The sequence below is a fragment of the Mesocricetus auratus genome, unplaced genomic scaffold (genome assembly GCF_017639785.1).
Source record: "Mesocricetus auratus isolate SY011 unplaced genomic scaffold, BCM_Maur_2.0 Super-Scaffold_100009, whole genome shotgun sequence".
In the NCBI taxonomy this organism is placed as follows: Eukaryota; Metazoa; Chordata; class Mammalia; order Rodentia; family Cricetidae; genus Mesocricetus; species Mesocricetus auratus.
The window spans coordinates 1,336,406-1,361,051 of NW_024429193.1; the positions used below are offsets into that span (position 1 = coordinate 1,336,406).

At 40.8% G+C, this 24,646-nt stretch overlaps 1 protein-coding gene across 11 annotated transcripts in view; it reads left to right on the top strand.

Annotated features, from left to right (window-relative positions):
* Lrrc7 (leucine rich repeat containing 7) overlaps window positions 1-24,646 on the top strand; it is a 445,479-nt gene that overhangs the window by 353,996 nt on the left and 66,837 nt on the right. For 7 of the 11 annotated variants that reach the window (XM_040751532.1, XM_040751529.1, XM_040751528.1 and 4 more), the window contains 9 exons: window positions 155-284; window positions 1,507-1,622; window positions 4,668-4,737; window positions 6,275-6,374; window positions 9,072-9,196; window positions 11,121-11,369; window positions 15,344-15,544; window positions 22,638-22,749; window positions 22,954-23,134. In XM_040751532.1, the coding sequence (XP_040607466.1) occupies window positions 155-284; window positions 1,507-1,622; window positions 4,668-4,737; window positions 6,275-6,374; window positions 9,072-9,196; window positions 11,121-11,369; window positions 15,344-15,544; window positions 22,638-22,749; window positions 22,954-23,134 (1,284 nt within the window). Of the gene's footprint in view, window positions 1-154; window positions 285-1,506; window positions 1,623-4,667; window positions 4,738-6,274; window positions 6,375-9,071; window positions 9,197-11,120; window positions 11,370-15,343; window positions 15,545-22,637; window positions 22,750-22,951; window positions 23,135-24,646 lie in introns of those variants that run through there. The other 4 variants (XM_040751538.1, XM_040751533.1, XM_040751534.1 and 1 more) reach the window with 4 other exon arrangements.

Sequence of the window (24,646 nt, forward strand, 5' to 3'; positions counted from 1 at the left end):
CACTAACTAGATTGGCATACTAGGTTGACATATAGTATTGCGCCATCCTAGTTTAATAATACTTGGTGAATTCGGACCTGTGGCTTCTTCAAAAATTTTCTTTATCATGTAACCTGTTATAATATCTAAAACCACTGTGTTTTTAACTTCTCAGCTTGTCTTTGTTAGAAGAATTTGACTGCAGCTGCAATGAGCTGGAATCCCTTCCTTCTACCATTGGCTACCTGCACAGCCTGAGAACCTTAGCAGTCGATGAGAATTTCCTCCCAGAGTTGCCCAGAGAAGTGAGAAGCAAGCTCGTTTCTATCAATTAACTTTGAATGACTCTGTTTTGAAATGAAATCCTAACAGGTGCAATCGCAGAGTGGATTTATGACTTGCACTGTGAAAATATGTAGGAATTGCCTGTTTAGATAGATATACACTAATTGCTTTTTTTTAGTGGTAAACTCCGTATAATGCACAGAATAAATTTTGCATGTAGAGAATAATAAGAATGTGTTTATCAATGCTAAGGGATGCAATCTTGAGTCATTTATTTATCTTGCTTTTAAGAATAGCTATACAGAGCACTTGGGATGATTACATTCCTACTTCTGAAGTAAAGGATGGATTTTTACTATAAATATGTCTGTGAGGCTTGATATTTCTTATAGCATTATTTTAGTTTCTGGATATATGAAGAGATTCTTTCAATTTTCATCTCTGAACTGAATTTTATCTATTAGTGTTCAGAAAAAAATTAAAGTGTATTTTCAGTCTAAAACTTTCTACTAAAAATAGTTACATCATTATTGTGGGGTCAAAAATTATGAGTAACAATGGCAAGTACCATGTAATGTAACATAAAATAAGGTTTGCTAAGGAACTGTCAAGAGTACTGTTGAATATGTGTGCTGTCCTGTTTTAAGCACGAGTAATCAGTTAGAAAAATAATATTACTTATGAAAACAACAGTGCTACCAACAAGTGTTTAAACATTTACATTATTTAAAATAATTATTGTTTAAACGTGTGAGAGAATATGAAATATGTGTTACTGTCATATCTAGAAGCATGTACCACCATAAAGAGCAAGATTATAAAAAGCGTAAGTCAATAAGTACACTACACTATATGTGTTAAGAGACATTAAAATGGTAACGGAATCTCTAGGCACACCTTCACTATCTCAGAGCGCAGGAAGACCACCTCAAGTTCAAGGTCACCCTGACTAATACTGTGAGTCTTGGGTTAGCCTGGACTACAATGTGAGACACTGTCTCAAAGAGAGAGAGAGGGAGAGAGACACAGAGACAGAGACAGAGACAGAGACAGACAGAGAGACAGAGAAGAGACAGAGGGGGGCATATCTGTTACCTAAATTAACTTGTACACTAGAGAAACTAATATGCAGTAACAGTACTCTGCGGTTCCTTTCTAAAATATGCTTTTGTTTATTCTTCAAGAATTTCACACAATAGACAGCCCAACGTTGCAAACCCCACTTCCTTTTGCCACCTACAGATTGGCAGCTGTAAGAATGTCACTGTTATGTCTCTACGCTCCAATAAACTAGAATTTCTTCCTGAAGAAATTGGACAGATGCAGAGGCTGCGAGTCTTAAATCTGAGTGATAACAGGTATGCAAATTATTTGATAAGAGTAAATTATAGAGCCAGGTGTGGTGGTGAGCACCGTTAATCGCAGAGGTTAGCCTGGTCTATGTAGTGACCAGACTGGCAAAAAGAGGCAGTTCCTCAAAAGTCGCATCTGAGCAGCCTTAGATAAGATCTTTAAACAACTTCTTACAAGCTGGATTAGAGAGGTGGACTTCTACTGGTTGCAGGGCAAACACCGTAGGAAGATGAATTCCTATGGCCTCAACAACACCACAGGGGAAGCATCACAGGATCTGTTTATTTGAGTGAGGCCAAGTGCTTGTCAACCTAGAAAGGGGGTCTTCATTACAAGCTATAAAAGTCTCTCCTAAATACTTACCTTCCCTAAGCATTCTGAATGATTGCATGGAAAATCAGCTCACCAAACATCACAAATAACCCATAATAGAAGTATTGATATGTTGGTGGTCCTTACCTAGCAAATCTAGCACACGTCAGAACCTCCCATAGGTCAGATACATTTGTGGATACTGAGGAAATACTCGAGGCTCACATCAAAGACTCACAAAGCCAGCAGTTTAAAAAAAACCTCATCAGAGGAAAAACATATATATATATACATACATACATACATGCATATATATATATGTATATATATATGTAGAGAGAGAGAGAGAGAGAGAGAGAGAGAGAGAGAGAGAGAGAGAGACATCCTGTAACACGGTAACTACAACATACACAAATTAATAGTTTCGGCTAAGTATCCATTAGTGAATCAAGCTGGGGGAGGTAGACGATGCATAGTAAAGTCTGAGGCCAAAGCTAACATTGCTTACAGGACTGTGAGAGGTGCCATCTTTACGTAGTGAACCATTTTGATTTTGTGTTTGGCAGAGCCTGGCATTGTAGCTGGGAACAGTGGCTATTTTATTCTGTCAGCTACAAGGTTGTGCCTTACCCGGTGCCCTGATCATCCATCAGAGATCACTGAGGGAGGACAGAGCAACAAGGTCCCAGCTCTCCATCACATTCTCCTTTCTGTACAGAGCATTAGGACTGCATCATGATGACTCCTCGGGGACATGGATGAACACGACATGGATATCAGTCGAGTCTCACTGATGTGGCTCTCGGTGGCAGCCTGTTATTTAACTGAGTATAATACCAAAAAACGCTACCCCACCCCATAAATCTTACTCTACAATTTCTACCATAAGTGAATTTGAACAACCTGTGTGGGTAATTTAGTAATTCTGCCAAGAAATAATAATGGTATAAGTCAGTACCTGCTTTGTGCTTTTTATTTATGTTTTACAGACCTTCATTAGTTCATAAAATTTAAAAGGTGGTCTCCCCACGAGCTCTATCACATACCCTTGACACACTGGTGGTCAACCTCTTTTCATATTTATTAAATTATCTTGAAAGTGTCTGATTGCTTTTGGACATAAGTTAAGTCCTTATTAATCATCATAACATTTTGCACTTCCTTTTTTAAAAGTGCACTTGTCAGTTGGCTAATAGGATCCCAACGTATAAAAGGCTTACAGAAATTTTCATTACAAGCTGTGTAGAATGTATGTTCAGGGATAAGCCTCCTGAGGATGTCATTGTGCCTGTTTGTGCCGCTGGCTCTGAAGCTCAGAGGATGACAGTAACCGAGGTATCAAAGTGTGCTGACAGCACGCTGACTCAAAGACATCAAGAGCACACTGACATAGGCATTTGTCCGTTTGTCTTTCCGAAGGCAGAAGCAACATGTTTACAGGATGCTACAACCAAGCCCAAACTTCACATATCTCCAAAATACTATTTTCTTTTTGTTGCTTTTTTTTTTCAAGACAGGATTTCACTGTATTGCTTTGGAGCCTGTCCTGGCACTCGCTCTGTAGACCAGGCTGGCCTTGACCTCACAAAGATCCACCTGCCTCTGCCTCCTGAGTGCTGGGATTAAAGCATGCACCACCAACACCTTCTTGTAATGTCTACTGTGCAGTCACATATAAAAGCTGTGAAATATTCTGTGCAGGCAGTGCAAGGCGCTCTGAGACTAGACTGAGTGAAGGAACTTAGGTGGGACCCAGGAAACCCTACTATATGAGGAAATGCCATTTAAAGAACTGTGGGATTCAATCAAGTGAAGCATAGCAAGAAGAATATTCCAGAAGGGGCCAAGCTGAAATTTCTTCCAGTTCGATAGAGCGTCATTGTGCACTCTAGGTATTAGAAGAAGAAAAAAAAGAGGATCAATGCTGGAATGTGAGAACAGCTGTAAGGGTTTTGGGATTTTAGTTTTATTTTTTATTCGTGTGTGTGTGTGTGTGTTGTGTACACACACACGCATGCACGCCAAATGTATGAAGGTCTACTGAAGCTGGAGTTAAAGAGCTCTTGTGAGCTGCCTGGTGTGAGGTCTGTGAACTGAACTCATGTTCTAGGGGGAGAAACAAGTTCTGTTAACTGCTGAACCGTCTCTCTAGTACTAGGGTGCACATTGTAGAACCTGATTGTGGGTACTAACAGGATTTTTATTTTATTTAAATACTATGGGAAGCATTTGAAAAATTAGAAAGATTTTTGTTGTTTGGGGCCTGGAAGATGGCTCAACAGATTAAGACACTTGCCTCCAATCCTGATGAACTGTGTTTGATCTTCAGGACCTACATGGTGGGAGGGGAAAAAAACACTCCTGGAAGTTGTCCTCTGACTTCCACATGCTCAAATACACAGAAATACACACACACACACACACAAATCACAAACACATACATGCTCACACACTCACATACTCTACACACACATGCTCACACACTCACATGAGCACATGCTTACACACCACACACACACGCACACACACACACATGCTCACATGAGCACACATGCACACATGCTCTCACACACACACTAATAAATAAGAAAAGACAATTTTTCATTCTTTTAAGTTTAGGCACTCAAGAGAAAGGATTGACGAGAGGCAGTGAATCAACCCATTGGTGTGTTTAAATTTTCTTAGAAATGAGCTTTGCTGTCTGTCTCTATGCTATGAGACATCTCTTGTCTCTACAGGTTGAAGAATTTACCATTCTCGTTCACCAAGCTCAAAGAGCTTGCAGCATTGTGGCTTTCTGACAATCAGGTAAAGAAAAAAAAAACTTTAATGCCCTAAGTTACCACACTCCTTAGATGAAGTGTAATTGGAACTTTGTGCTCCTGAGTCCCAGTAGACACACTCAACAACTATTATAAAATATAGATTGTTTTATGCCTAAGAGGAGGTTTTTCACAAAAGTTCCATCACACATTGCGTAGGTGAAACAGTGCCCTGGTCTCTATGTTCCTCAATTACCTCTGTCCCATACCTATGTCATCGTCAGAGACCCATCACACAAATGATGGTTTGTGTGGTTTTTCAGCTCCTGGTGGTACATACGTCCTTAGAGGACACACTTTAATTATAGCTGTGAAGGTAAAAACTAAAAAGCCATTACCACAATCCCCACAAGAGGGAATTACCAGCCGCTATCTTCCTTTTTCCTTACTGTTTTTAATTATGCTCAAATTAATTCTAAAACTTTATTCAAAACCTTTCCTGGTACATTGATAGCTATCTTCAGTATTTTTGTGGTTATCTTGATATTTTTGTATACTAATGAAAGTACATTATAATGGAATCAAGGGTTGCATGTTAATAAGTTTTATTAACTGGAAAATAGCAGGAAACAAAGACACATGCTTTGCCTCCAAAGAATGTGGGAGACATTTCAACAGAGTTTACTACTAATCATTTTTTTCTTATGTTTCTAAATCTTTGAAAAAACTATGCACCTTCAGTTCAATATATCAATATTCCCTGGACATCAAGTTTCTATTTCTAGTTATTTGGGTGCTTTTATTACAAGTTACAAAATGATTCCTACAAATCTAAGGTGTGATCATAAGAGTGTCAATGTGTCTTCAGTTATTCACAGCTCTTGATTCCACCTGCTGGTAAAAGGTTGGATTGCCACTCCTGCTCTGAGGGACACCTCCACATTTCGAGAGTCTGTGAATTCTGCTGCTGGGGTGGTAGCCTTACAGCATGAAATTTCTTAACATCACAAGTATTATTCTGGTGGGGGAATAACCATAAAAGCCACTGCACCATTTAACTTGAGTTGTGGCAGTATCTCTAGACAGCTTCATGAGACCCTCGCTTCCTTCCTACTCATAAATAGTATTTACACTCTTCCCGTGGAAATAATACCTGAGTTACAAGCCTCCAAAAGTAGTATTTCTGATGTCAAGTCAGTAGGGACAATGAAACACACACAGCGCAAGAATGAGGTATGTGCGCAGCTTTTATTCACACGTGGGCTGTGCCTTGCTCGGTGTGAGCAGTGCAGGCACCACAGGTCTGTCTAGAACACAGCCTCAGAGAAGGAATGCATGCCCTGGGCCACACCGCTCACTCAGCTGAACAGTTTAACACACTCCTGCCTCCTCAAGATTAGAACTGAGGTGCACAGTTGAACAGGCTTTGGTAAGCTTTTTAAGAGTATACCAGAGACCAAACATCAGGAAACCTTAAAATCCGGAAAGAGTCTCAGCGGTGTCTATAGTATGTCATCTTATCCATTCGTCGCTGGGAGGTCAGATGGTTATCTGTGTTCCTAACTGGTGCTCATTGCTTCCAGTCCAAGGCCCTTATCCCTCTACAAACAGAAGCCCACCCGGAAACCAAGCAAAGGGTACTGACAAACTACATGTTTCCCCAGCAACCCCGTGGTGATGAAGGTAGGTTGTCTGCAGATGCATTCTTTAATCTTTAAAGATGTTGTAGATTAAAAGGATTTTTTTAATTCTAGTTTCTGTCCAGGAATACTGGTTCACAGGCAATAAAAGAACACTCCATAGCACTCCATCTGGGAGTTTGAGTCTCGATGCTGTAATATTTTAAGGTTCCAAAAGTAAGGCTCCTCCGGGAGAGATAGCTCAGCTGGTAAAGTGCCCACCATGCAAACGTGACAGTCTGAGTTCAGTCCCCACCATCAGTGTGAAAATCCCAGCATGGTGACACATAACCCGTAATCCCCATGCTGGGGAGCAGAGACGGGAGGATGCCTGTGCTTGCTGTTTAGTCAACCTAGCCTAATGGGTGAGCCTTAGTTCTGAGTGAGAGATTCTTCCTCAAAAGTTACGGTAGAGATCAAAGGAAGAGGACACCTAATGTTGATGTCTGGACTCCACTTGCATGTGCGCATGCGTGTACCCAAATGCACATGACCATACAGGTGCATGCATGCAAACATACCCACACACATGCACACGCACACACATGTACATTCATACTCACACACACATTCACACTCACACACACATTCACATGCACACACATGCATGCATGCACATGCACACACGCACACACATTCACACACTCATGCACACACACATTCACACTCACACACACGCACACACACATTCGCACTCATACATGCACACACATGCACACACCACCACCAAAGAGACAAGTCTTCCTCCTTATGGCACACAAAGAATAATGTAAACACTCTAGAGTGACTTCTTCTCTAAGGGTTAGACTTCAGGTTGCAGGACCTGGTCGTCAAATGTTGCACCCAGTGACTGGCGGCAAAAGGAGAGGGTTTAGAGCTGAAGAAGGACTAGCTGGAGAGGGCCGTCTCTTGTGCCTACATATTGCACAGCATATTTGAAAGATCAGGGCAACAATCTTGGACCCCTACGAACGTGTTAGTCATAGGACTTGACTTGCTATGATGATATTTTCATCTTTATATTGAAATTCCCTAAGCAGTATGAGCAGCTATGATTTAAAAAAAGTTTTTAAAAACCTTCACCTGTTACAATAAGTCTTCTAGCCTGTGATTGATTACACTACTATACAAAGCTTTGAGAAGGGCTTGCCTTTTCCTATTTGAATAGCACTGGCTGGTGTGTGTGTCCTACAAAGCTTTACAGAATGAGGGTGGTTCCTATGATGATGGACCCACTTTAATGCAGTCACAGATAAGCCCACCCTGTCTGAGGCCACCTTGCGAAATGAGCCATTTGCTTGTGTGTTACTCGTTTTCAAGAATAATGATCATAAATGGCTTCAGTCTTTGATTTTCAGATGTAAATGAATCCCTGGGGAATGTGTAAGGATGCTTTTATTCAAATTTTGACTTGCAGACAAATAAAAGGGCTAGGCTGTTTTGAAATATAATTTTCACATCTGAATAAATTGATCTTTTGATTTCATGAAAGAAAAGCCGCCACATTTTCGTATCATAAGGAACCAAGTAAGGACTGTTCTATTAACCTGAATTTATTTTTCTCTTCTTCGCAACATCCCTGAGTTTCAAAATAATGTAAAGAAAAGATAAGGAGTAACCCAGATCCACAAGCCATCCCTGAGATCTAGGGTGTCACCTAAGCCCCTGGTCAGGTCCCTGGTGTGAAGTCAGCAGTAAAGTGACCTGAGTTGCAAAAGCATTTGCCTTTACTGTCTTGAATTTTCTGTTTGCTTTTCTCTTGAGGACCTAAAATTTAGTGCAATAATTGAAAAATAATTCTTGAACTTCAATCCAGTCAATCAACTTCTGTTTGTTGAAAGAGAAAATAATAGACGGATTTTAAGAATTCTGTAAGACAGAGAAGTTTGGGACAAAGGAGAATTCTTTGGAAGGGGAGTTAGCTTCATCTAAGCACTTATTATCAGGTTTTCATGCAATTTCATGCAATTATGTTACAAAGCAGATTTTACCATTAGACAACATTTTTATGCAAATTAGTGATTTATAAACCGTCTTCCCTGCTTATTTGAGGCACCTTTGAATGAATTAAAACCGTGGTGCTAAAACCCGAATTCTCCATGCGTTCTCCACTTTAAAAATGAGATTACTCCAGTCACATACACCTCCCACATGCACACAAAGAACCAGCAAGACCATCAGAGCATAGGGCACTTTGCTGAAAAGTCATTGCTGTGTAGTGTCTTGCTCTCTTGCAATGTGACACCGGCTCTGTAGTCACCCCCAACATGGGGTAGAGACCTGGGACCTGAGAGACCTGGAGCAGAATCTTCATGACAAAGACGGTGCTAACTAACGTGAACCCTCCACTTCTGTGGGGGAATAGCCAATACTGGAATGCTTCACCCAATCTCCACGCTGTCGCTATTAGCCCAGAGGAACCCATTCCTATGCTAGGAAAGCTCCCAACCCTCATGACTAACAGTAAAACACACAAGGCAATAAGAAACACCAAGAAGAAGGTTCTGCTTTCCACTCCCTGTCCTTCCCGCTGCCCTCTCCTCCCTCTCCCTCGGTATCTTTTCCCAGTCCTTTTCAACGTGTTTATTGCATTGATTGGTGGTGCTTGCTGTCTCTTTTTCGCATAATATATTAGACTTTACTAAATGCATCGTGTACGTAAAGGAAAAGAGAAAAAGCATTAACGCTTTGGACTCCGTAGATTTCCAGTCAGACAGCGACAGCTTCAACCCCACGCTGTGGGAGGAGCAGAGACAGCAGCGCATGACTGTTGCCTTTGAATTTGAGGATAAAAAAGAAGATGACGAAGGTGCTGGGAAAGTTAAGGTGAACTTTTGGCCTTTGCTTCTCTCATCGTTCTGTCTGTCCACTGTCACTATTCAGGCAGAGAAGGGATCCGGGATCCACCGTGTGACCTCCCTGTGGGGCCGTGGGGGTGGGGGGGTCGTAGTCATTTTCTAGTCTCATGGAGAGGCCCCGGTATTGAGGGCCAGAGTTTGGGCAGCATTGGTGTGATTCAGAAAGAGTCGAATGCCCCAGTTCTGACTGAGCAAGTCTGATTTCCACCCCCCCCGCACCTCCCCTCCAGTATAACAACGTGCAAGAGATTCAAGATGAAAGTGGGGGGGGGGGGGGAGTCTAGGTGATGAACCTCACCTAAGTCTTCATTCATCTGTAACATTCTACGGTAACCCTTTTGGTCACTGGGTCAGGCCCCCCCGTGCAGATAGCACCAGCCAAAATACACATTTGCGGGAAACAAGCTGATTGGCATGCTACAATGGTGTTGTATCCCCTAAGTCTTCTACAGAGCTGGGGTATTTTGAAAGGAACTTTTGTTTCCTTAGAGTTTTAAAAGGGAGGTGAGTGTCCAAACACAAGTGAAGATATTTAGGCAAGGTGATTTCTTTATTTTAACCGTATTTTTAAGAAATCTTTTATCGTCACTAACATGAATGAAGAAACAAGGCTAAACATTTAAACCTGTATATTTCCACCATTTAAATGTTCAAATGTAATAATTGGCTGACATTTCATTAACATGTAGTTTTTCACGTTATGTCATGGTGGCACCTTGAATCTCTCGTTAATTCTTAAGTTATTTGTGCAATTTTTTAAAAACGTGAATACTAACAGCTTTCACTCGTAGTGACTAACGACCTAAGTAACTATATATGCATCTTATTAATAAATCAAGATTGTGTGATGTGTTCCCTGTCCCTACCTTACCACATTTTCTAAGTGTCACTTCTTCAACTGTCATTCATGATGACTGTGTCATTACAGAAAACTCAAAGTGGAGCCATAAATCCAAAATGACACACTTTCTTTAAAAAAAAGTTCCATTGAAGAAACATTTATGGATGATTGAATATTGCTGTCTTATGACCAAAGAAACATGTTTTAAAACTTGCAAATTCTTAGGAAACAATTACATCAAATTTAATACAAACCTTTAAGAAGCAATTCAGTCCCAGTTTCCAAACTCTCTAAGGATTTTGTGTTAAATCAAGATCCAATGGGTGATGCATTCTGTGTTGGACTCTTGATTCATTTTTATATTTCATTGAATTGTCAAAATGACTACATGCTTCCTCCCAAAAATACATAATCAAGGATCGACATAGATGTATGTGTTGATAAAATCATGAAATATAGAAATGGAAGCAACAAACTAGAGACCCTGTTTGTGTGCTCATAATGGGTTCCATGTGCCTTAGAGTGGTTTGATTTTTCTCTGCATCAATTTACATTCACTTTATTTGTATTTTGGTGAAACAATATGTTTTTCCAAAATCTCAAACCACTTGGGCTTTGACTAATTTGGCTGTTCCCGATGCCGTTGGCTATCAGACAAATTAGAGAAAAAACACACGTAAGCCCATCATCGTGGAAAGATGATGGGGAACACCCCGGGGTCTTACCAGCTCCCATTCTTCTGGTTCATTACATGTACATTAAAATTAGCCCACTTTTTTAATTGACCGGAATTTAAAAAGCTTTCAATGGGACAAGAATATAAAGTCCTGCTTGGAGTGTGTACGGCGAGTGTGAGTGCTGAATTGTGTGAGGAGGTTGCCACCAGTGGCTTTATGTTTTATGACACGGAGTTAAAATTCATTGTTTTAAATGCATTGCCCAGAATGAAAGAGGAGGAAAAAAAACTATCCAAGGGTAGAAAATGATCAAGCGAACGTGTTGCTGCAGTGCTCCTGTTTCTCCCAGAAAATGGAGATTCCTTCTCCCACAGGCTCTCTCCTGCCAAGCCCCCTGGGACAGGGGCCAGCGTGGGATTACTCTCCAACCTGCCAGGCTGTCTGGCGATTGCTGCACACCATGGGCCAGGTGTGATCAGCAGATCCAAGATATGCCCGTCCCCCAGAGTGACCCCCAGCTGGCATGGGGTTGTATAAGTGGCCTCCAGCAGGACAGGAGCCTGTGTGCTCCATTGCCAGTGGCAGCACAGTCCACCACTCTTCCCTCTCTAAGTGGCAGACAGGTAGGCCTAGATGTCTGGGGTAGGAGAAGCCCAGTAGCCTTGGAACAGGGCTTTATGGGGTATGTGCTGCATGATTAGGGGGTGAAAACCGTCGGCCGCACAGCAGCCTTCGGATCGCCAGTGTCCGAATCCAGTTTGTCCTTACGATTACTGACACTGGGAAAGGGTAGGGAGGCCTGAGTCAGAGGGCGGGAACACCAACTTAAGGTGCCTTTTTGTGGGGTATCTGGCATGGCTTTTAAGTTGGGGCTTTGCTTTTGTTTACTCTCCTCTGGTCCTTTCTCTTAACTTGTGGGGGTGCTGCCGGTCGTGCAGAATGCTGACCAGATGCTGAAAGCAATTGGAACCGTCTTTTGAACAAGCACGCTTCTCAGGGTCAGCTTGGGGGGAAGACTAGATAAAACCTCACTTGAGAACACCACGCGCTGAAATTGAGATTGGCTGGGAATAGACTCTAAGCAGAAACTTCTGTCCAAAAGCAGCAATGTCCCTTAATTTGAAGATTCAAATTATATAAATTCCTGTAAGAGAAGATGGGGTTGGGAGTCGTGGCAGAGAGGAAACTCCCTTTCTCAGAGCTGGGGTCTAAGAGGATAAATGATAGGGGGGAAATGCGAAGGTACACGCTTATAGACGTCTCCACCCACATGTAATGGACTGGATTCTCATTCTGTGTCTTATATTCTTTCCACAATATAAGACAAGCTGAGAACGCACCTTCCTAACTAAAACTACCCTGTTTCCTTTTTTTTGCAAAATATCCCCATTAACTGCTAGAATAATATGATATTTAATAATCACTGCAAAACTCTATTGTTTCTCTTACTGGAATTTACAATCAAATTCAAATTTAATGAATGTGTAAAGCATATTATATTATGTGCATATAATATAATATTTGAGAAACAGTTCTGTCTGAATCCAAGACACCATTCCTGAATGCCCACACTATTATAAGCAATTTTTTCTTTACTGTACTGTCAGGGTCTCCAATGCCTTGAAGCTGCTATTTGCATTTATTGTACTTTGTTTAGATGTTAAGAGTCTTGTGAAGCATTTTGCCTCCCAAAATTAAAAATTTTTATTTTAGTAAAAATCTTGCTTTCTAATACAATGTGTGACATGAGCAAATACTTTATAGTGAGTGACAAATTTAACACTATTATCAGAATGCATTTTGTAGATTTGCCCACCTCTGTGCGTCAGAAATTCACTTGTGTCTTATGTCATGTTAAGATGGGGAATGTTTCTAAACCAGGTATTTAGAAACAAAGAAACTGCTTTTAGGTATGAATATCACTGAACTAGTAATATAACTCTTTATGACCATGTTGGCCAACTTCTGAAATACTGAAGGCAGGCACTGAGAAAGAAGGTTATCAATACATCTGTACAGACCTTAGAATAGAATTGGATTATAAAACACAGTTCCACTCTGGAAGAAATTATAAATTAGAATCACCTAGCTTTATTTTTTAAATTGCAATTATTTATTTAATGGCAAATTTTACATTTTAGTTTTATAGCACCTTTTCCACAAGGTCACACAATTCTCTGTCATAATATGCAAGAGGATATCTCTTAACTAAGTCGCCGTGGTGTGATGTAAACCTCAGAACCCAGAAGACTTAAGCTTTAACATGACCTCAGAGAAAAGTGAAGCAGTCCCATCCAGATACACACACCTTTTGTAAAGTGACAATGGCTGCTTTACGAGATTCAAACATACATTTACAAACTAATGACATTCTATAACACATAATATTTATCATTCCATATACATGGTAGTCTGTTTTTAAAACTATAGGAATCGTTATACATATTATTGCATAGTATATAACTAATCAATAATAAATTAAATATCCCTATAAAGCATTCAGCATGATGTCTGGGAACATAGTGAACACTGAATAACTGCTGCTATGTACAACTTGAAGGACTCAGCCTGTAGTTAGACATGTGGGGCAGAGTCCAAATTACCAAAGGACTCCAGAGCTTTTAAGTAAACAAGCAAGATCTGATATTGAAAACAATATAAATCTGGGTATGGTGGCATTCACCTTAGTCCCTGTATTAGGGAGGCTGAGCCAGCAGGACTGGGAGTACGAGGTCAACCTGAGTTATAAACCGAGATCTCTGCAAAGATAATACATTTTCAAGGTACCCTCACATTTATGTCATTTTACTTCTAAATAAATGCAAGCCCATGAGAAAGGCACTGGACTTCCATTGCGCAGAAGCAGAAGCAGGAGAAAGGGGTCCAGTTTCTACTTACAGGTAGACCTGTGACTTGAGTTTGTACTTCATGACCCCAAGCCCAAAGTTCTGTGAGAAGAAAAGCGCAGATGGGGACAAAGTGATCATTTTCTAGATGAAAAAAAAAGAAGTGTAATGATTCCTAAAGATTTCCGAATTTGGGGAAGAGCCATTTTAAGGGGAAAAATATATATAAGGTAACCCAGACAAATAAATAATTAAGCCACAACCATCCCATAGCCTTGAAAGTGACTAATATATATATATATATATATATATATATATATATATATATATATAGCCTTAGTCCTATTTATTTATTCACTCTATTCTCATTTATTTGAGAACATAAAAAAATAAATTAAAGTTACCTTAGTTAAACAAAATCTGGTTTCCTCTGCATTCCAAATATATACTGAAAGATAATTTTATGTTTTTAATGTCAAAAGAACATTAGGAAATACATAGTAACATCCAGCCCCGTTATCTGTTTAGGATAACAAGCCACAGTGAATCCTAAGAGTAACAACACATTGGTGAATTTGCCAAACCAGCAGATTAGCAAAAGGGTTTGAGTCCTTCATACTCTCCAAGCCTCTTCTACATGCCATGGGCCAGATGGGGGGTCCCTCACAGCTGCTTTCCTCTTCCTCCTCCATTGTCTCCCACCTCCTCTGCTCCCACCCTCCACCCTCACACACATGCTTCCCACAAGACATACCACAACCACTTAAGCCATTCCATTTTAAAAAGTTGATTCTACTCAGATTCAAAACGGCATCGCTGTTGGCACCAGTCAAACCGGGCATACCTATCTCTCTTTTTGTGAGTCCCTTCAGTCAGCATGAATGACTTGCATTGGATCTCTTTTAAATGCATAGTAATGAACACTCTCGTGGTAGAATATTCTACATGAGTGAAATCAGTACTAAGAAGTGTTCTTGGATGTTAGAACACACTAAGTGTGTTCTTGGAAGTTAGATTAGCACCTGCAAATGAATTTAAAGACGGGAAAAATATCTGGATAATAGCAGGTAAAACATGTACATTTGCCTAAAGCATATTAGAAAATAGTGACCTTTTTACTTATCTTATATAAGCTATTACTCAAGAAGCATATGACCTCATTAGTGTTAAAAAAAGTATGAAAGCCACCCCAAAGATTTTTTTTCTGAAGCATTAAAAAGTATAAGCCATCCTAACCTTTTGACACACCATGCTAGTTATAAATCCAGGCTAACACCTATTTGGCTTTTTCAATGACCAACTCTACTTGTAAATCTTCTGAGGTCTCCTCCCTCCCAATACCTGCACTGAACTCCAAGGACATTCTCACTACGAAAATTACTAAATTTCAAAACTATTAAACACCAAAGATAGGAAACTACTAATATGTAAGGTAGCTGATAATACATTATTCCTTTTTTTTAACATTAGCAGTCACTTGAGAGTCTTGTTTACTGCTATTACGCTCATCAAAATATAGAATATAATCTAAAACAATTGCTGATGATGTAGAATGGTGTGAAGGAGTCGGGTAGCCCCACAAGGCTTGCATAGGAGTCAAGCCCCACTCCTCACATCAGCGGCAGTTCTCTGGGCAGCTCAACACTCACTGTACTGCATTTGTCTTTGATGAAGCTTGTGCCGTGGAGTAGCTTGGTGAACATGCTTTCTGAAGTCGTTTTTATGTTAAATTTCTTTTTATAAACTTCTAGGTTGAAATAAACCTAAAACGATATCCAACTCCTTACCCAGAGGATTTAAAGAATATGGTAAAATCTGTTCAAAATATGGTGGGTAAGCCAAGCCATGGAGTGCGAGTTGAGAACTCAAATCCAACAGCTAACACGGAGCAAACTGTGAAAGAAAAGTTTGAACACAAGTGGCCGGTGGCCCCAAAGGAGATTACAGTGGAGGTATTTGGAGGTTATTGGTAATTGCCAGTGTGGTTTGACTTTTAGACTTCTGGGTGATGATGTTTCTTCTAACCGAGTAGATCTCTTTAGTGAGAAAATTACACATTATTTCCTCAAATAAAAATGACTCTTTTTTGAGATATGAGGGTTTCATCTAGTAAATCAAAGATGGGTACCACCCTCATGGCCAAAATGATTCCTATGTTAGCCAGGAATGTATTATACCCATGAGAATGTTGGCCATCCCAAATCTTATGATCATTTGCTGGGAAAACCAATGAGACATTTTCATTCAGAGAATCACAGTAAAATTCCTACTAAGTTTAGCATGAATTGTTTTTAGGGTTTTTTTTGTTTTGTTTTGTCTTTGTTCTGTTTTGTTCTTCAAGACAAGATATCTCTGTAAACAGTCCTGGCTGTCCTGGAGCTCACTCTGTTTTTTTAATGTTTTCGTGTTTGAGTTTCAGCCAAAACACATTTTTAACTAAAAAAAAAACTCAGGCTTGTGGGATCTGACCAGGAGAAGCTTGCTTCCTATATTTGAAAAATAAGCTACAAACTCAGTCTTATTGATTTTATGGTCTGAAAAGAATTCAACTACATTATGCCACCTCGACTATCTCATCAACTCTTCAACTAATTAGTTGCATCTTTTACTTTCACCAGAAGCACAGTTGGAGTGAGCATGTCTGGTCCATATTCTCTAAAACCTAGATTGACAAAACTCTTTTACAAATCTGCATTTCAAATAATCTATTTGTAGCATTTGAACACCAACTGCATACTGTATATGTAGCACTGTGCTAAACACTGTGAGAGAAATAAAATAAATGGAAATGTGTCCCAGGGTCCCAAGTGACTCAAAACAAAGTTGGAGAAACACATGAAGCGATCACATGATTTCCTGTTCTAAACTGGGGCTGAAACATATATTAAAGATGGCATAATACCCTTAAAATAAGAAGCAGTGGAGGATATTACAGAGAGAAGACCTTGAGCAAAACACAGCCACAGATAGATACTTGGGAGGCTGAAACAGTTGGGAGTTCAAGGCCAGCCTAGGACACACAGTGAGATCCTATTGTAAAACCAAAACAAAGCAAATATAGTTACAGATTGCAGACCCACCTGAAAGAGAAGTACACTTTCACACCCAAGGAAGTAAAACCTGGAGTGTTAGAGGATACACAAGCATAACTGAAGAAGTAAATCTCAGCTCAGTTTTCTTTTCTTTGCCTTACAAGTATCTCTGTGCTCCCTTTTCCCTGTGATACCACACTCCCATCTAAGATACCAGACTAGTACAGATAGGAAGAAATAGTAAGCGCACACTAAACACACACACACACACACACACTTTGTATTTAAACTTCACAGAATCACATCTTAGTATCCATTGTAGTGTCATGGTTATGAAAACCTAAAAGTGAATAAGTTCACTACAAATATGGGAAGATTTTATACTTGTTTAATTTGGGGATTAGATACATACAGGGGGAGAAAAATATCTGTGATCGCAAATGTAATAATAACCCCATGCTAGATAAAAATAAAGCTAAAGTCTTCGTATAAAGAACAGGCTAAAAATAATACATCAAAAATTAAATTTTACATTTCTTCCCCATACTTGTTCCCACTGCTGCCCTAGCCTTAATCTGATTTCATAACATTATCTACCAGCTCTTTGAGGCAGGAAATTGGGGTAATAATCCCTTCTTTCTCTTCACTCCTTAACCTCTCCAGATAGTCTCTCAAACCTGCACGTTTTTTACCTGTGTTTCCACAAGTCCTTAACTGTCAGCATTGCTACAAAGTCATTGTCTCCTTGCTTTACATTGTTGCCAGCCTCCTTGTTGCCTTGGCAACACTTTTCCTAAAAAAGGGTGTGAATCGAATCATTTCCTTGGCAATAGCTTCTTAGTGCTGGGAGAGAAGCCTGAGGTTCTTCATTAGCTGGAGAGGCTACAATGGAAACTGATTTCCAACTTCCTGTTCACTGTGTAACCTGCCCCTTCCCTCTCTTAGGCTTCCCCGTTGGCTGATGTGATCTCTGTGGAAAAAAAAAGAAATTACACTGGAGAAACCAATGTTTTCTCTGGAATCGAGACTCTGTACCTCCTTTTCCTTTTGGCCAACTTCATCCTTTTGGCAATCATCATCCTCTTGAACACAGCCAAAATTAAGGGCCACACTGCATTTTAATTCAGTGTTCCGGCTTAAATAGTGCGGACAACCAATTATCTTACTAATTATGAAAACTTAGCATTCATTACACATTTTACCTCTGTATATATTTTTTCATTTTTGTCTTTTTGGTACGAGTTTCAATATTTTAATATCAGCCCACACCAGCCACAGTCTCAAGATCTACTGCCTCTGCCTCCTGAGGACCGGGATTGCAAACTTGTACCACCATGATCTAAGGGGTATGCGTAGACTCTGCAGTAGAGAATTACGGACTTCATAATAAGATAAGCTGGGTGATTAGGCACCTTGAACGAGGGAGAGAAATGAATAATTAAGCTAAGCAAGACTGGAAAATGGAGAAAGGCACACAAGTATGATGATGCACTTGGAAGGTAAAGGCAGGAGGACTAGGAGCTCAAGATCACCCTTGGCTATGCAGTAAGTTCAAAGCTAGCCTACGAGACCCTATCTCAAAAAGGCAAAACAAAAATGGTAGCTTCATTTCGTCTACAGCCAAGTGAGTGAAAAAGGAAGGCCAGCCCCAAGGGACCACTTCCCATACTGTAGGGTCTTCACCTGAGCAATATTAAAGAACAGAGCCAGAGGGGCATAGGAACCAAGAGAGCTGATGGCAGGAAGACTTCTCCTTCCTTCACTTCCCCTTCATAATGCCCTCTGAAGTCTGCTCACTCTGCAGCACTTTGCATGGCTAGCATACCCTCACCCTTCAGACCTCTAAGGGTCAATGAGAAAAACATTTATAATGATTTTATATATTATCTTCAGACAGTTTCAGAGGAAAGGGCCATTCCTATCCTGTCTCATGTGTACAGATTCAAGTTGGGATTTTTGCACTGCTGCCAAAGCTATCGACTCTTAGTTTAAAAAAAAAAAAAACGTACTCCAGTTTTGAATTGTGACCTTTTGCTAGGCTAACAATGTGCTCTCCATACTCAACAACAAGCCTCATGCCCTTCATCAGCTGCAGAATCCCAAATGCACACCACATGCACTACAGTGTGTTGGGGCTGCTGTGCAGAGCAATGCGGAGTGTTAGGAATACCAAAAACATTTTTACCTTATTCTGGGTTTATGAATATAACAGCATCATAAACTGGTAGCAGCTGTATGCCCAGAGAAGGCACACAAATATTGTTGAATAAAACATCGATTAGCTAAACCTAGTGTTATAATCTGTCCCTCTGTCCAATTAGAAGTTCATGGAAGCCCAGATGAATTGATTTATCTTTGTTGGCTGCCTTCTCTAGTCACTGTTAACCTGAGCACTGGAGAAATTCCTAGCATATTTATGCCCTCGGCACCTCAGTGATTTTTGTTATAATGTCCATAGACTGAAATAATACTTAACATTCCCATAGAAGAAGCTAGGTGCAACTTAGCAAATATATCCTCCTTTGAGGTCATTGGAAAGATAAAATGGGTAGACTGGAAGAGAAAATGTCTTATCTCATTTTTTTAAAAAAATAGCAAAAGCCAAAATATTAAGATACATGTACTATCAGACACTGATCACTTTTTCTCAAAACTGGAAGCCATAGCAAACATGACAGCTCTCAAATGCCATTACACTAAGCATTCAAGTTTTACTTTTTGATCGTAGCAATCACCAAAATCCAACTTCATGAGAACTGACAGCAAGAATGTGCAACCAAACGTTGGGATCAAGTGTAACAGTGTTCTATCAGTTCACAGCTGTCTGGCTGATCACAAGCATTGCTTCCCTGAAACACTCTCTACAACCCATAATAGCCCTCCGTATGTGCCTCAGAACATAGTTTGGGAGCCATGGGGAAGGGCTTTTTAGTCTAGGAAGCAAGAACTGCTCTCTTAGTCTCACTTGTTGCTAACCTAAAACAGGGAGCTGTGTCCAGGCCACAATGTCTTTACCTCTAAAAATCTAGGTGCTAAAAGAGCCTACAAAGATGGACTAGGGTAACAACAGGTATTTATATACAACATTAGGCCTAGCAGTAGGTACAGAAAGGGGCTAGAGTAAATGATAATTTCAGACCATCCCTCAAGAGACTAAAACTCCAATTCTTCCCCTATTCTCTTTAGTGTTCTGCATTTTTCTATCTGGACACCAGCTCACCGTGTCTGCTGTAGTCAAAAAACCACACAAACCTTTTTCATCGTGAGGAGACATCCTATTTTCCTTCTACAGAGAAGCCGTATCTTCTGCCAAATAACAGAAAACAGTCAACTGCCCCTGAAGTTTCCTCTTGTTGCCTTTATTAACTCTTGTGCTAGTCTCTCAAAAAATCTCAAAAATAAGCTTTTATTCTTCTTGAATTTTATCTTAGGATTCTCTTTCTCCATATCATCCAGAGCCAAGGTTTTGTTTAAATAAAGATAATGGGATCAGAAACAAAAGAACATTTTACCTACCACCACCACCACCTTTAGGAGAGATCTTACGTACCCATAGCACTGACCACGCCCATTTAGGCGTGGTCACAGGTACATAGAACTGTATGGGGGATAAAAGAGCTGGGAGGAAGGGGAAGCTCTTCTCTACTTCTGTCTCCTCAGCAGGAGACACATTTAAATGAACTTCTGACGGACCATTTTCCAAAGCTGATTGCTTGCCAGCAGCTTCCATTGTTCACCACCATGAAAGTAGTCTAAACTTCTCTTCCATCAGTGTTTGAGCAGAGTCAGACTTGTAACCTAGTTGGACCATGAAGTGTCCCGGTCACAGTTTTGAAAAGCTGGTGCATATAAGCAAAGAGTATCCTAAGTACAGAATGTGTAAAACATGACGTGAAAAGAAGTACTACTAGCACTCTGTGCTGATGTAACTGCCTGATTTGGCTCTTGTGTCTCATGTTATTTTTTTTATTTTGCTGTTTCTTAACAAAATAATTCTTCTACTTATACTAGGTATCATTTAAAAAACCTCCTTTCTGAGTTGTTTCACACAAATAAGAAACCTTTACCTTCATATGCTGCACATAAATTAGCTCTCATTCTATTACCTACCACCTTCGTCTGACAGATGTGTCAGACACCAGTCTGAGAATTACTTTGCCTCGCCCGAGGAGCCTGATTAATAAATGATGAGGCAGAGACAGGATTTAGAGACCGCATCATATAATCCATGTAACTGACAAGTAGGCGTGTCTTATTCTTTGCAGAGAACTGCTTCTCCATCTTGCATCTTCTTATGAACACACGCTTCTATTCCTTATTACACCACCTTAAAATTTTACCATACGCTTCTTGTGCTGAACCTTGAAATTCCATAGAAATGCAGATTTCTTTCTTCAAACACAGGCTCTTTCCAAAGCCCCCTTTGTCTTTAGGATCCCTTCCCAAATTGGGTCATTTGTTCCAGGTCCCTGATACTCTTGCTGGGGGGTCTCACATTGGAGGAGGGACTTGCCGAGTGGGAACTCAAGAGAGCCACACTCCAGTGCTGTGTCTTTGTGAGCCCCAGATCCAGTGAAAGTGTTGAACTCTATGATCGTTTCAGTCTTCATCAACTGAAGCAAAGATTCCTGAAGAACATCATCCTCATACATCTCCAAAATAAATTCAAACAATAAAGTTTCAGTTACGTATTAAAGAAGCTAATGGTGTTTTTCTGCAATACCCAAATCCTAAAGCCTGTCCCTTTGAGTGTTTCCCACTGTTCATTCCACTGACCAAACACTAGACAAACATTTCCAAATTCTTGACATTTTTCCTTAGTGTATCCTTCTCTGATTCAGCAAACTGTTTCTACTGTGTTAATTCAATGCTACAAATTAACAAGATACTAACAAACAAAAGTCCCTGAATGCTCTTCTTTGAATTCAAATTATCATAAACAGGTTAAAAGACAGCTGTTGTGTATAGAAAGCAGGAATTTAGATTTTGCTTATCTTAATGGTCTCCTGGCATCTGTTTAATTGGGAAATATCTGAATTCTATAAATTAAAACTCATGGTATTTTTTTGCACTGGTGAGATGGCTCAGTGGTTGAAAAACTCAGGTTGCTTCTGCAGAGTACCCAGGTTCAGTTCCCAGCACCCACATAGTATTAACTCCAGTTCCAGGAAATCTAATGCCCTCTTCTGGCCTCCATGGGTATTGCATGTAGGTAGTGGATTTCCATGCACGCAGGCAAAACACTAACACATAAACTTAAATAAATCTTTAAAAGAGAGACAGGGGTGGGGGGGCGGATAGATTTTAAAACTTGTGGGACTTTTATATTGTTCATTCTTCATAGAGTTGTATCCTTGTACCACTGCAGTTCAATTCACTCAACATTTGATATACAGTAGATTAAGTAGATTGTAATGGGCATGAGAATACTAACAACCGCAGTGACTGCCAACACAGCCACCTGGAACACAGTAGGGATTTGGAGAGCAGGGGCCAGGGGCGCAGGATTACTGGGCCACCAGTGGGATAATGTATGTAGGTCGAAAAAGATCCCGCTGGTCTGCAACGGCCCTCTCACTTGGAACTCTCAGGAGTCTGGCCTCCAGAATTCTCACATGCAGCGTATGTGACTGTAAGCCACACTGCCTGTGGAGGGTGTAGCATAATTCATTGCTGTGCTGAAATGGCCCCGTTTCATCTCAATTAGATTTGGGAATTCCCACAAGACCATGTTGTGTCTTTCTGGGGAACCTCCACAGTTCTTTGCACAGTGCCAGGCATACAAACAGCATCCAAAAAAATACATCTACTGAATAAATGAGTTCACATAAATTGGAAAAAATAATTAGCACTCAATTAGAGATGCACGGGGCTCTTTTCACAACGCCCTATGGTGAATTAAACTCTAGGGCTGCATTTTTTTTTTGAGTCTGAGCCAAATAAGATATTGCCATCTTGGTTAACCGTTATTTAAATGTTTACTTTCCTTGTCCTGTATTATTATATCTCTCAGGATTCTTTTGTTCATCCAGCTAATGAAATGAGGATTGGGGAACTTCACCCTTCATTAGCTGAGACCCCTCTGTACCCACCCAAACTTGTTCTGCTAGGGAAGGACAAAAAAGGTAACATCGTGAAGCCGATGTGCAACTGTGACCGCTGCATGTGCATGACAAATCACCACTTATACATTCTGACATGCCGTAGTCTATAAGTACCCGCAGATGTGTGCTTCTGACATTACTCCATACGGAATCTGCTTTTCATAGCTTCTTCTGTGCTCGTTGGTGTCCGTAGCGTCGTTAACATGCTTCCCCTCTAAATTTCAGAGTCAACTGATGAGTCTGAAGTTGACAAAACTCACTGTCTGAACAACAGTGTCTCCTCAGGCACCTACTCAGACTACTCACCCTCCCAGGCTTCCTCGGGGTCCTCCAACACCCGCGTAAAAGTGGGGTCCTTGCAGACAACAGCTAAAGACGCGGTCCATAACTCTTTGTGGGGTAACAGGTGTGTTGAGAATTCCACCAACCCTCACCCCCACCCCCACCCCACTTCTGTGTTCCCAAATGCTCATTTTCGTCAGCTTTGGCGAAGTGGAAACTGCTTAAGCCTGGGGCTGTGTCTGACACGTGAGAAGACAGAAGACGCAGGTAAGCATGTGGACTCAGGTAAGCATGTGGGCTCACCTGGGGCCTCGGAGGGCATCCAAGCCATCCTCCAGGGCCTGGTGTCGTCAATGAGGGCCCGTCTGAGACATCATGGAAAATTGTGTTTGGTGATCTGAAGTTTATGAGACATGTGGGCATGTCACATCCAAAATGATGTAAGAAGGGCTGGGTAGAAGTTGCCTAGTAGTGGAGGTAAGTGCCCTGGGTTTTATCTCCACTAACAACAACAACAAAAAAGCAAATTTCGTGTGATAGAGCAAGATTTGTAGGCTGAAGAGACTGCTCAGCAGTTAAGATCACTGTTACGTTCTTCCAGAGGACCTGGGTTCCACACCCAGCTCCCATCAACATGATGGCTTACAACTGTCTGCAACTCCAGTTTCAGGAGATCTGATGCCTTCTTTTGGGTTCTGTGGGTACCAGACATGCATGGAGGCAAAACACTCATGCACATAAAAATAAAAACAGATTTTCATAAAAGGATATGTGCAAAACATTTTGTCTGCCACACAGTGGACGTGGATTCTGTCAAATCATCATCCTGCCATCACCTGACGTCAAGACGTGTGTAAAGGCATTTGCCCTTTCCCATGCTCCTCCTCCTGTGTTACTCCTATTCTGTGTATGAAAAAATACAAGAACTAGAGGGAGCCAGAAACAGCCAAAGAAAGCAAGGGATGGTGAGAGAGAGTGGGGGGGGTCAAAGAGAGCTAGAAAGAGCAGGAGAGAGCCAGAGAGGGTCAGGGGAGGTCAGAAAATGTCAGGGAGGGGAGGTGGAAAAGAGCAGGGGAGAACCAGAGAGAGCCAGGGAGGGTCAGAGATAACAGGAGAGAATCAGGGTCAGGAAAGGTCAGAGGGGGTCAAGAAAGGGTGAGAGAGAGCCAGGGAGAGCCAAAAAGAATCAGAGAGGGTCGGAGAAGATCAGAGAGGGTCAGAGAGCCAGAGAGAACTAGAGATGGTTAGAGGGGACTAAGGAGAGTCAGAAAGAGTCTGGGAGAGCCAGAGAAATCCAGAGAGAGTCAGAGGGCGTCAGGGAGAGCCAGAGGAAGACGAGAGAGACAAAAGTAGACAGGGAGAGCTAAGGAGGTCCAGAGAGGCATCCATTCATTCACTCAGCAGCAGCAGGTTTGCCCTGTCTGAGGTCCGTGCCCCCTCCTCTTTGGAGTGTGTGTGCTACAGCGGTTTTCACCAAAAACAGTCAATAAAAATTTCCATGAGATAGGTACCGACTCCATAACTTCAACATATTTTATTGACAGTGTTGGCTTCTTGGCTTTTGTAAGTCATATTACTTCCATTATTTCTAAGTATGTCACCATACCCATCATACTTACTCTTGTTAAGTTTATAA